Consider the following 13,734-nt stretch of genomic DNA (forward strand, 5'->3'; position numbering starts at 1 on the left):
GGAGACAAGAATGAAAATCTATTTGACAATCTGGGCGTGCACACCAAGTTCTCATACAAAAACCTTCAATGAAAATTTCAAATTAGATTAATTACCAATAAATTAAATTAATTACCAATAAATGCAATTAAAAGTAATTTTTACCTAATGTACAAGCTGATGACAGTAGCACTCAGCTCCTTATGGTTGAGAAGTTCGTATATGTGCTCTTTTTCAAGTAGTTCTTCATGCTTATGATGCGTAAATCGTTGTTGCTGCCCCAATTCGTTTTTACCTTTATGTCAAGACACGACCCATATCGAGCATGACATGGCTGACTTATTTTAGGAGCAGGAGCAGCAACTGATTTTCCTCGATCCAGTTTTTGAACAGCAACTTTGGCAGCTTTATTTCCCCGATCTAGTTTTTGAGCTGCAACTTTGTCGGCTTTATTTTTACCACGAACATACAGTTGTGGTGCGGAAACTGGTTAATTCTGGCGGCTGGTTTGTTGTGCGGGTGGTTTATTGGATTGAATCTGAAAAAATGAGGTTAATTAGTTTTTTAGTTTATTGAATCTGAAAAAATAACAAACCTTACAGAATAAATGTGACAAACCTTTTCCGGCGATGTGATTGACTCGTTTTTGGGAATCTTCTTATCATTCCCTTTATACTTTGTCTGAATCTAAATAAATGTGAAATTAAAGTTAACAGCGGAAAAAAATCAGCAATTAAATATAATCAATCATAATCATATATCGTGCAATTAAATATACATATCAATTAAACATACATTTCAATTAATTAAACATACCTTATCAAGGGCAACAAGATGTGTGGGCCATGCCACATAACTACCAATTGCTTCGCCCAAATAATTCATACATGCATCGTCGTCCGGTATAAGCAACGGTGCATTTGGTTCCAAAGCAATAACTGGTGATACTTTGATATGGCCCGCATGGATCGATGTGTTGTGCAATACTTCATCCAAAGTATTGTACAATGTTCCTTTTCCGACCTTGCGATGAGTAGGGGAGGATAAGTACAACACGCAAGGAGTGACACCCTAAATCAATGGTTAATACATAAGTACGTGAAACAATTAGGTTGAATGAATTTCTTATTTTGAGACTTTTGAGACCAATGTTGCAACTCGCGTTTTCACTCTCCATTTGTATTTCATGTTGGAGCTTATCCGAAAGTTGCTTGTCTTTATTCGTCTTCACCAAGAGTGCCACTTGCTCTAATAGAAATTTGAGCTTCTCTAATACCTCCTCATTAGATGGATTTTGGCGCTTCTCTTGTGAAAAATAGCATTTAGGAGTTACGTCAAATCATTTCCCCCTCACGCGACCAGAATATTCAAGAACATTAAACACTTTACTGAGAATGTCCCTACAACTAGCTTTGTTGTCCGCTTGATTTTCTGAACTTTGTTCGAGATTCTCCTAAAATACACGTAGGATTAAAAAGATTAGTTCAATATCATTTTTAAAATACAATATTAAAAAATATTAAAGTGATAATATACTTACACAAAGTTCTATTACTTTTTGAACATTTTCGTTATCAACCACTCCATCTTTATTTACACGAGCTTTCTTCCACAAGATATGACGACCCAACGGTTGATCGAATTGGGTGTCTTGTAGCTATTCGTTAAGATCATAAACAAAATATTAGTTAGAAACTATAGTTTATAATGTACCACATTATATAAAAGTGATGTTTAATTACGTACAAGTTTTTGCTCTAGACGTGCATATCCCATACGAGATTTTTTGTATGGGTGCGTCGGATTTTTTGTCCTCTCGCGATTTGCCTTACTTATATTCTATATAAAAAAAATAACAATCGCGTAAAAATTTAAAATACGCTATGAATATGAATAATAAAACACAAATGCTAATAAATTAATCACTTACCACAAACGTTGGGTCTAAACGTTTTGCTACAAATGCGCTCCATTCTTCATTTGATATATAATGTTTATATATTTTTGGAGCTTCAGCATTCATAATTCCTACACGATCTTTTAGATAGCAATTTGAGAGGTGAGATCTAAAATCCCATTGTATTTTCCCGGTAACTCTCAACACATAAGTCTTTCTCACCTCATCAACAGCAAAAGTAGTCTGCAAACGAAATAAAGATATAGTTTGAGTAAAGTATTTCAATGGAAAAAATAATAAGTAACAAAAAAGTGGATCAAAAAAGTTACTTGTATATCAACCCACAGTATATCTTTCGCATCCTTCAACCCCTTATCTCTCCAATCGTCAATTGTGATGGGGATACTCTGAGGAACAACAACCCCAATATAACTTACAAACATGGAACTGTTGGGGTCAATTGGTTGACCACTCTCATTCCATCCAACCTAATAAACTCATATAGTAAGTACATGCTTTCAAAAAAGATAAAAAAAAAAAAATAAACAGCAAACAAAATATAGTATACCTCAAATTTTATGCCACTACTCCTTGCTTTTATGACATTTTGCATGATTGTTGCACCACGTTTGACTTCATTTTCATAAGTCTTAGGGTTGACAACTTCCTCATTTTGATGATTTAAATCCTTGTTGGTATCCATTTATCTACAACAAGTTCAACATGCAGTTCAGTATAACTTCAACAAGTTCAACATGCAGTAGTCTAAGTACGTAGCAGTATAAGTTCAACATGCATTTTTGTGATAATAAAAAATTAATAAATACAATACCTGAAAAATAGAAGAACAGTAGGGTTACGACGCAGAAATATGAACAAAGAAGAACAACACAAAAATACGAACATTTCGTAGGAGAGTAGGGTTCGCAGAAACGAGCGTATGAAGTTTACGTAATGGAGAGTAGGGTTCGCAGAAAAAAGATGGTTCGTAATGGAGAATGAAGAGGAAACAAGTGTATGAAGTTTACGTAATAAGGGTTAGTAACAACGCAATATTGTTCGTAGGGTTCGCAATGAGAAGGAGAATGAAGAGCAGGAGGAAACAAGCGTATATGAAGTTTACGTAATAAAGAGGAAACTGAAGCGGTTACTGTTATATATAAAACCCTACTACAGCACTCCTTATTTTATATTTTTTAAAAGCCTTTTACAACGCTTTTCCACAAAGCACTTTAAAAGGCTTCTTGTGTTTATTATGTGCAAGCAACCTTTTACAGCGTTTTTCCACAAAGAGCTTTAAAAGGCTTCTTTATTTTATTATGTGCAAACGCTATGTGACCATTTTACGTGTTATATATAAAACCCTACTACAACGTTTTTTTTTTTTAAAATCCTGTAAAAGACCTCCTTATTTTATTTTTTTTAAAAGCTTTTTACAACGCTTTTCCACAAAGCGCTTTAAAAGGCTTCTTTGTTTTATTATGTGCAAGCGCTATGTGACCCTTTTACATGTTATATATAAAACCCTACTACAACGCTTTTTTTAAAAAGTGCTGTAAAAGACCTCCTTATTTTATTTTTTTAAAGGCTTTTTTATTATGTGCAAGCGTTATGTGACCTCCTTATTTTTTTAAAGGCTTTTTATAGCGCTTATTGACAAAAGCGCTGTAAAATTACAAAGTTTATGTTCTTTTTAGTTTTTGTTAAATTACAATATAAGTTCAGTTTTTGTAAATTACAATATAATTAGTTAAATACCTATATATATAATTAGTAAAATACCTATATTTGGATTTTCTTTTTCCAAATAATTATTTAACTACCTATATATATATATATCAATGCTAAATTACATGATCAGATCATATTGGGATGATCAGTTAAAGTTCAAGAAAAATTCTCAGTACTCAAACAAAGCTTTTTCAAGTTCAATATAAGTAGAAAATCAGTTCTGGCAAGTCAAACACTTAAATTACATGAACTTAGTATAAAATGCACTTAAAGATCAAGCTAAATATAAGCAGAAAATCAAATACAGTTCAAGCTAAATACTAAAATGCTCAATTATGGCAGATCAAACAATTAAATTTCATGAACTCAGTTCAGATTACATGGCTTATATAAAACAATTAAACACATTAAGATGCCCTTCTTCTTTTCCTGGTGGGATTCACATTTGTTTGTCCACTAACGATACAAAACGATGGATTAATCCAAATTCCCTCATCATGATCATCTCGAAGATATAAACCATCGTCTGTTGAATCAATTTCATGTGGTTGTGATGTTGCAAATAAAATATCATTACCAACATCTTCATCATTATTGTTATCATCACTTATTTTATTGGTCGATAGGACAACAGACCATTTATCATCAGCAGGATCAGTGACATAAAACACTTGTTGAGCTTGCGACGCTAAAATAAAAGGCACATCTTTGTATCCCACCCTATTAAAATAGACAAGCAAGAACCCTGACTCATCAATATGAACGCCATTATTATTATCGACCCACTTGCAACCAAATATGGGAACACGAAACATTGTGTAGTCTAACTCGCATATGCGCTCGATAACCCAAAAATATGATAGATTTGCATATATTGGGTTTTTGTCTTTCGCATTTGAGACATGCATCGCTTCAGCTACGAGAGTGACTCCGCTATTTTGCATAGTGGTTTGATCATCTTGTTCTTTGGTATAAAATGTATAGCCGTTAATTACATAACCGATGTACGAAAAGACATGAAACTCGGACCATTTGCTAGCCACCTCAATCTCTGTGAAATTGATCCGGGGTCTATATCAAACTTTGACTTTATGTGATTATTTAACCATGTTATAAAACTTCGATTGTGCTCTCGAGTTATCCAATTTTGATTCCTATTCATGTTCAAACGAGATAACTGATCAATGTGTATTGTAACATACGGTTGAACCTCATCATCATTGTGCAGAACATACAATTGTGCCTGCTCCCATTCTGTCCTTGATATAGTCAGTAGTCTCCTTCCAGTTATCCCTTCTCCTGATAGTCTTCCCGAATGACGAGACATGGGAAGCCCTATGGATTCAACATTGGACAGATATTCAGTACAAAATTCAGCAGCCTCTTCAACAATGTATCGTTCAGCAATACAACCTTCTGGTCGACTTCTACTTTTTACGTACCCTTTTAATATTTTCATATATCGTTCTATCGGATACATTGTACGAAAAGACATGAAACTCGGACCATTTGCTAGCCACCTCAATCTCTGTGAAATTGATCCGGGGTCTATATCAAACTTTGACTTTATGTGATTATTTAACCATGTTATAAAACTTCGATTGTGCTCTCGAATTATCCAATTTTGATTCCTATTCACGTTCAAACTAGATAATTGATCCATGTGTATTGTAACATGCGGTTCAACCTCATCATCATTGTGCAGAACGTACAAGTGTGCCTGCTCCCATTTTATCCTTGATATAGTCATTAGTCTCTTTCCAATTATCCCTTCTCCTGATATTCTTCCCAAATGACGAGACATGGGAAGCCCTATGGATTCAACATTGGACAAATATTCAGTACAAAATTCAGCAGCTTCTTCGACAAAGTACCGTTCAGCAATACAACCTTCTGGTCGACTTCTACTTTTTACGTACCCTTTTAATATTTTCATATATCGTTCTATCGGATACATCCATCTCATATAAGCTGGCCCACAAAGTTGTGTCTCCTTAACCAGATGAACAGTAAGGTGAACCATTATATCAAAAAACGAGGGTGGGAAATACATTTCAAGCTCACACAAAGTAACAACAATTTCCCTCTGCAATGTCGGTAATTTATGAGGATCGATCATTTTACTATTAATTTCCCTGAAGAAGAAACATAATCTTGTTATGGCTCGTCAAACTTTTTCAGGTAAAATGGAACGTATACCTATTGGTAGCAAATGCTCCATTAGAATATGACAATCATGGGTCTTCAAACCTTTTAACTTGAGGTCTTTCATACAAACTAAATTTTTAATGTTTGAAGAGTATCCTTCTGAAACTTTAACTTCGTGTAGAAATTTGCATAAAACAATTTTTTCCTTTCTAGATAGAGTATGAGCGGCTGGAGGTAGATATGTGCGATTTCCTTTCTTTACGGGACCCAATTCATTTCTTATTCTCATAACGACCAAGTCCAATCTTGCATCGATGCCATCTTTAGACTTTTCTAGAACATTGAGTAACGTACCAATAACACTATCAAATACATTTTTTTCAATATACATCACATCAAGGAAATGTCTTATATACAATGACTTCCAATATGGCAATTCAAAGAAAATTGACTTTTTCTTCCACCCAGTTTTGACCAGCTCTCCCGCAAAAGGTTTGCCAAATTTATTGGTCAAACCATGTACTTTTTCAAGTATTTGATATCTAGTCGGTGCTAAAGGAGCTATACCTTCCTCTGATTTTCCATTGAATGCATTTCTCCACCCACGATACATATGACTATAAGGTAAAAATCTACGATTTCCAAGAAATACATTCTTCTTACAATGTTTCAATCGCATCCAATTTGTACTCTCTTCACATATAGGACATGCACATTGACCTTTAATGCTATATCCTGATAAATTACCATATGCTAGAAAATCATTAATTGTGCCGAACAACATAGTCCTCAAATTGAAACATTCTTTCTTATACCCATCATAAACTTCCACACCTGTCTCCCACATATTTTTTAAATCTTCAATTAAAGGAGTCAAGTATACGTCGATATCATTCCCCGGTTGTTTGGGTCCATAAATTAACAGAGACAACATCATAAACTTACGCTTCATACATAACCATGGGTGTAGGTTATAAATCAACAAAATTACAGGCCACGTGATGTGTGAGATGTTTTGAAGACCATGTGGATTCATTCCATCAGTAGAAAGTGCAAGTCGTAGATTTCTTGACTCTATCCCGAATTCAGGATACTCGTGATCAATTTTTGCCCATTGTGGAGAATCTGCAGGGTGTCGAAACTTTCCATCTCTAATTCTTTCATCTGCATGCCATATCAATTATTTTGAATCTTCTTCACTGTAATACGTGCGCCTAAATCTTGGTATTATAGGAAAACACCACACGACTTCTGCTGGAGTAGATTATTTCTTCTTTTATCGAGAGACATTGCATTTCGGATACGCCTTTAGTAATTCATATTCGTTTCAAAATAAAATGCAATCATTAGGGCACGCATGAATCCTTTCGTAACTCATGCCAATAGAGCACAAAATTCGTTTAGCCTCGTAGGTTCGACTGGGAAGTTCATTATCATCTAGCAACATATCTTTTAAGAGTGTTAATAATTCTATGAAGCTTTTATCAGACCATCCATTACTCGCTTTTAAGTTGTACAACTTTAATATCGCTGACAATCTTGTGAATTTAGTACAACCATTATATAATTGTTTCTCAACAAACTCTCAAACATTTTAGGACAATCATGAAGATCTTCTTCAACTGCTTTTGCAATCTCCTCAACTCGGTTCGGCTCATATGTATCTGTGTCGAAATCAGTTGAAGCATATGTCGAACCATTCTCAAAATTAATGTTTACTTTTTTTTTTCTCACCATGTCTTATCCAACATGTATAGCTTTGATCAATTCCATGCCATACTAAATGTCCTTCCAATTCATCTGCTCTAACGCGTTTTCCAAAACAACATTTTAAACAAGGACAAACGACTCTATTTGGATCTTTTGCATTCTTCACTGCAAACTCAACAAACTCATTCACTCCATTTTCATATTCTTTTGACAATCGATTGGCAGACATCCATTTCTGATCCATATTATATGACCTATATAAATGCAGTTACACAAATAATAAGCTACTAATAACATTATACAACAAATTAATAAATACAGTACCTGAGACAACGTATCCCAATTTTTTATAAAGGAGGAGCAGTAGATGGCCGCACAGTACGTAGAAGAGAGGAGGGTTCCCAGAGTAGAGGAGATGAGGATTCGTAAATTTGTTTTAAATTTGTTTATATTTATTTAAAGTAAATGATTTTTATTTAAAGGGAATGATTTTACAGCGCTTGTGTAATAAGCGTTCTAATAGGTCCTTTAATTATGTGAAAAGCGCTTTAAAAGCGCTTTAAAAGCCATGTAACATAAGGTGGGAGCGCTACATTTTACAGCGCTTGTGTTTAAAGCGCTCAAATAACGATTTTTCTACAACGCTTGTCAAAAAAGCGTTGTTGTATCCTCCGTTATTTTAATAAAATTCTACAATAGCGCTTGTATTTAATAACCGCTTTAAAAGACATGCTATAAAATGTCATTTTTGGCGTAGTATTACAACAAACATGAACGAAAGGTCTAACTATTTATATCAACCCCAGTTGGTATAGCCGATGTTACTCCAAATTCTATATGGTTTAAGTATAAAGAACTATTTCACTCCATTTTGAAGAAATAGTAGCTATCAAACTAAATGTCATAGAAAATTTAGGATATGTTTGATTTTGAGAAGAAAGAGAGAAGAGTAAGAGAAAAAAAAATAGAGTTGACTTGATATATTGTTTGTTATAAGAGAAAAATGAGAGAAATAGAAAAGTAAGAAATGTGTTATACTTTTAAAATATAAAAATATCCTTTTACTAGACAACTTTGATATTGTTTGAATTTGAATGTCATTTCTCATAAATAAAAAATAGTATTTTATTTCATTTTTTAGTAACCTAATATAAATTATTAAATTTTTCATAAAATATAACTTATTTAATTAATATTTTATCTTTTACGATTCAAATATGAGCTTACTATTACTGATAAGTGTAGCAATTTTGGACCTTATTTTTATTATTAGCAATTTTTGGACCTTATTGTTATTATTACAGTGGATTATGTCTTGAAGCATTAACGCATGGGTAATAGTAGGAAAAGTAAAAGTTTCTCTCTCCCCTTTTCTTCGCATATCAACAAAGAAAAGAAAAAGGCACAGGGCCCACAATGTTTTACTTCTCTTCGGTATTTTATCGTCATTTCTCGTTTAAATCTGTCGTAGCAAAGTCTCTCACCTATCTTTCTCTTGAAACAAACATACAATTAAAGGGAGAAAATGTGACCATCACTAGATACATAGGGTGTGAACTCTTATTTACCGATAAAGTGTGAACAATGAAAATCACTGGATACATAACAAAATTGCCTAAAATTTTTATTTGATTCATGGGATGGGGTATATAACAACCTTTCCAGTAGCTCTGTTTGTTTCAACGTAAGAGAAAGCTTCAACCACCTGATCAAAAGGGAATGGGCCTTTGGGATCAACAATTGGCTTCACTTTTCCACTCTCTAAATAAGGGTTTAGTTTCTTCAGAACTGCTCCATTGGAAGTTACTACAAATCTGAAGCCAGGTGGTGTAACAGCACCTGTAAGTGCAACTACACTGCCACCTTCTTTTATAGCCTTCACTGCCCTATCACATTGCCCTGCAAATATCACCATGTAAGGAGAAATTAAACACCCACTATCAAATTAATTAATGAATATTGAAATATCTTGGAGATCCTACATTGATTAGTAATATCACCAAAATAGTTTAAAATTGTTGGGAGGTTTAAGGAGCACCGGGAACCACTAATAGACCTAGACATTGTCATCACTAGACTTGACGCATTATACTAGGATTCATTCCCACTCTCTCACCATAAGTTGAATTTAGCTCTAATACTACTCGTTGGAGAGTCTAGGGGAGCATTGTGACCAACATTCGTCTAATGATCAAGACCACCAAGAATCCTGAATACTACATTTCCACCCAAATCCTTGAAGCATGTATATGGGTTATATTTCTTATATATACATCGTTTAGCCCATATTCTTGGTCGATGTAGACTAACTAGTTGCACTTGAATTCAAAAAAATCAGTGATAGACAATCCTCACCTCATTAAAGAGTTGCGTTAAGATCAACCTAAATTCTGAGATGGTATGAAAGTCTACCCTTGATCAGTTGTTGGACTGCCTGATATCTTATGGGTTCCTAACCCAAATTCTAAGATATAGAAGTTTACAGGTTCCTATTTATCAAGCTATACTGATAATAGTTTTCTTTTAGTCACAAATATTATTTCATTCTCTACTTATAGTTGGGTAAAATTAATTATCTAACTAGAAATATGGGCGTATAACAATAACAATCTGGTGTCCACAGACTCTGGCCAAAAAGTGTTTAGAATTTTGTATGGAATACCGATAGAACAAGACTGATACAAAAAGAATAGGATCTTACCAATAGCATCATAAACTACATCAAATTTTTCTGGCAAGTCTTCAAAGTTCTCCTTTGTGTAGTCAATAGCCAAATCAGCTCCAAGACTTTTCAACAACTCCAAATTTCTAGTGCTTGCAGTGGCAGCAACTCTTGAAGCTCCGAAAACTTGTTTAGCTAGCTGTTACATATAACTTGTCAAGGGTATGAGTTCTCCCTACCATTTTAAAGTTCTCATATTTTCCCTTATGCTAGAAATAATAAAACCAGAAACATATTTCATCTAAAAGTGCCTAGTTAGGTAAATTATGCTTCTCTTTTTCACTTATTTATAGCATCATATGCTAAATAATTTATTAAGATATCTCTGTATAGCAAGAAATTTGTATTAGTATTTGAAAAGTAGGTTTGAATGTCGGATTAACACTTCATATTGAAGGCGTGTTCAGTGTCTAACATGTCTATATTTGTCACCATTACGACGTCAACTCCATTTTATTAAATTATTATCAGTGTCTGCGTGCCAATGTAAGTGTCATATCTAGTGTCTATGTCTATGCTTCATGGCTTTAAAACTTGCTATTGATATATTTATTTCAGCATGAAAGGACTAATATGAAGAGTAAATACCTGAATCACTAAACTTCCAACTCCACCAGAACCATTAAGAACAAGAATAGATTTACCAGCAGAAAAACCAGTCCTCTCCAAACCCTCATAAGCAGTCTCAATTGCAAGAGGAAGAGAAGCAGCTTGAGCAAAGTCTAAATTCTTAGGTTTTAGTGCCAACAATTTCTCCTCAACAGCTGTGTACTCAGCCAGAGACCCAAACTGTTTTGGCCCTTCAAGTGCTTTCTCATTTACATCACCATACACTTCATCACCCACTTTGAAATCCTTTACTTCACTACCAACTTTCACCACAACTCCAGCTACATCATAGCCAGGAACAGTCTATGTACAAAACAAGAAAAAATTTATTTAATTACTTAATTATTCCTAGAATACAAAATTAATCAAAGTTTTGCACTGACATTCAATAATAGTCCACGAAATCGTTGGAATTAACAAAATTCTGAAATAATCTATGAAACTAAAAAATTCTCAATCAAATTAGTCATATTAAATCGATCAATTTAGTCATGAAATTGTCTTAGAAGGACTATTTTCATCGATAACATTTAATTACACAGACCATTTTGAAATTAATTTCAGGAACCAAATTGTTTACAATTACATGAACTAAATTAGCAATTAATTAACTCATTTATAAAACATAATTTCCCACAAAAAAAACCATGAATTCCACTCCCTAGGAAAACAAAACAAATTTGAAAGAGAGTGAAATGTGAATATCTACCGGAAGAGGAGAGTCAGTGGCTTTAAACTTCCCTTGTCTTCTCTTACCATCAACAGGGTTAAGAGCAGCAGCAAAAACTCTAACAAGAACCTGATCTTCCTTAACATCAGGGACAGCAATACTGGAATCAAATTTCAAAACATCAACACCTCCATATTCTCCATACACCCAAGCCTTCATTTCAGAAGGCACTTGTGTCACTTTCGCAGCCTCGGAAGAAGCAGGAGTAGTTGTGGCCTGAGACTTCACCAAGAATCTAGCAGTGGCAGTCCTTGGTGAAGCTAACAGGGTTGTTGTGAGAGGTGTGGTTTGGTTTCTTTTTTCTCGGAAAGTGAAGGAAAATCGGAGAGAAAGTGGTGAAGTTGAAGGAAGTGAAGGAAGGATAGTGAGGTGGGAAGTTGTGGAGGAGAGTGACATGGTTTCGTTATTGCCTTATCAGTTGTATGTTGTCTCTGCTTCAACTTCAACCACCCTTTGAAGTTTGTATTTTTTTTGTTTTTTGGCAAAATAATCCCGAGGTACTTTACCTTACTTTCACTATTTTTTTAACACCTAATCCTCACTTTCCAGTTAAAAATTGACTGTTTTGATCACTATATTATATTTTTTAATTAAAAATAATAATAATTTTAATATATTTTAAATAACGTAATATACGATTTTATGATATAAAATATTTATTATTTATATATTATTAATTAAAGTAAAAAATGAGAATAAATTTTTAAGTTAGAAGATAAAATTTTATTGCGATTTTAGGAATGTTAATCATTCTATAACACTTTATCGTATGTCATGTTATTTAAAACATATTGTTAATTTTTTATTATTAAAAAATTGACATACAAAACCAAAACTATTAAATTTTTAAATAAAAAGACCGATTTCATGAATCGATACAAATACGAAATTAAAACTGTAATTAAACTTTTAATTTTTTATATTCTAGATTTCTATTAAGTTACATTATGTTTGCATAGTTGGTCATTTATCTCACTTTCAACCGCAAATAGAGCAATTGAAAGTATTTGATTATTAGAAGTTTTACCAAATATTGCAACAATATATCCATAGTACTAATCGTTAAAAAAAATTATCAAATCTTATAAAATATTTATATTTTTTGATTTTTTTCTACAACCATTTAGACATATCTCTCAAAACATAGTAATAAAGATATATTCACATAAAATAAGATTAAAAAAAATATATTCACATAATTAATATCATTAACTTCATTCATTTGACAAAGTAACTTAGAAAGCTTATTCAGTGTATTATTTGAATTAGATCTTAACAATATTTTTAAAAAGTTGTTAAATTTAATGAATTACGTACATAATTTAATATAGTTTAAAATTAATTATGCAAACAAAATACAACTGAAAATACTAAATCGAAAAAATAAAAATTTAATAAGACATGGAAAATGCATTTTTATGGATCTAAATGTTAAGAGTAAAAAAATAAAAAATAAAAATCAAACTATTAAGAGATGGAAAATGTATTTTGCTTTTTTATCTATACTATTGAGTAACTCTGAATTTTGATTGAAATTTTATTTTTCTACTAGTAAATATATAAATCGAACTACTCAAATTTACAACAGTCACAGATCACTCTAATCGCTCGAGATAGACAGGCGGTTTTAAGGTTGGTGTTCGTTTTGTTTTGTTATAGAAAATAATATGGTACGGAAGTAATATTGGCTGCATATAAACTCTCATCTGCCAATTGTCGCTTCACAAATTCACTATAGAAAATCACAAAATGGTTAACGAATGAGTACCAGAAACGAGGGAAGATTCACTTACTAGTAGACATGCTATCAATTTTTTAAAAATTAATATGTAAATTGATCTTTAAAACAATTTAAATTAATATCTGAATTTTGTGAATTTGATAAATATATAATTAAAATAGTATTTTTGTAAATTTTTGTAGGTAGATTTTTTTATGTGACACTGTAATTGAATATGTGAATTATTCACGTTGATTCTACGTCAATGTCATCTTCTCGACGACAAATTAATCTATAAAATTTTGTTATCTAAAAAATAATTTTGTGAGTAATTATAATTATGCAGAGTGATATTGAACAAATTTGTCCATGAAAAATTTAACTTTCATCATAAAATTAGTTCGTTTTGTGATAACATTGATATAAGATTAATGTAAAGAGGTTAAATATTCAATTAACATGTCATACCATAATATCTAACGATAAAA

At 32.6% G+C, this 13,734-nt stretch overlaps 1 protein-coding gene across 1 annotated transcript; it reads right to left on the reverse strand.

Annotated features, from left to right (window-relative positions):
* Positions 1-9,003: 9,003 nt before the first annotated feature.
* LOC101488474 (2-methylene-furan-3-one reductase-like) lies at positions 9,004-12,004 on the reverse strand. Its single transcript, XM_004509762.4, has 4 exons — positions 11,506-12,004; positions 10,776-11,099; positions 10,167-10,326; positions 9,004-9,364 (listed from the first exon to the last, which is right to left on the reverse strand). The coding sequence occupies exons 1-4, from the start codon at positions 11,920-11,922 to the stop codon at positions 9,099-9,101; spliced, it is 1,167 nt and encodes a 388-aa protein (XP_004509819.1). The 5' UTR covers positions 11,923-12,004; the 3' UTR covers positions 9,004-9,098.
* Between the last annotated feature and the right edge of the window lie 1,730 nt (positions 12,005-13,734).

Source organism: Cicer arietinum, chromosome 7 (assembly GCF_000331145.2).
Source record: "Cicer arietinum cultivar CDC Frontier isolate Library 1 chromosome 7, Cicar.CDCFrontier_v2.0, whole genome shotgun sequence".
NCBI lineage: Eukaryota > Viridiplantae > Streptophyta > Magnoliopsida > Fabales > Fabaceae > Cicer > Cicer arietinum.

Bases quoted from the DNA above. Each gene is read 5' to 3' on its own strand.
- LOC101488474 (XM_004509762.4), bottom strand. From the start codon at position 11,922: ATGTCACTCTCCTCCACAACTTCCCACCTCACTATCCTTCCTTCACTT. The intron at 10,327-10,775 runs GTATTTACTCTT...TATATGTAACAG, and splicing joins TTGGAAGTTTAGTGATTCAG to CTAGCTAAACAAGTTTTCGG. The intron at 9,365-10,166 runs GTAAGATCCTAT...TGATATTTGCAG, and splicing joins TGTAGTTTATGATGCTATTG to GGCAATGTGATAGGGCAGTG.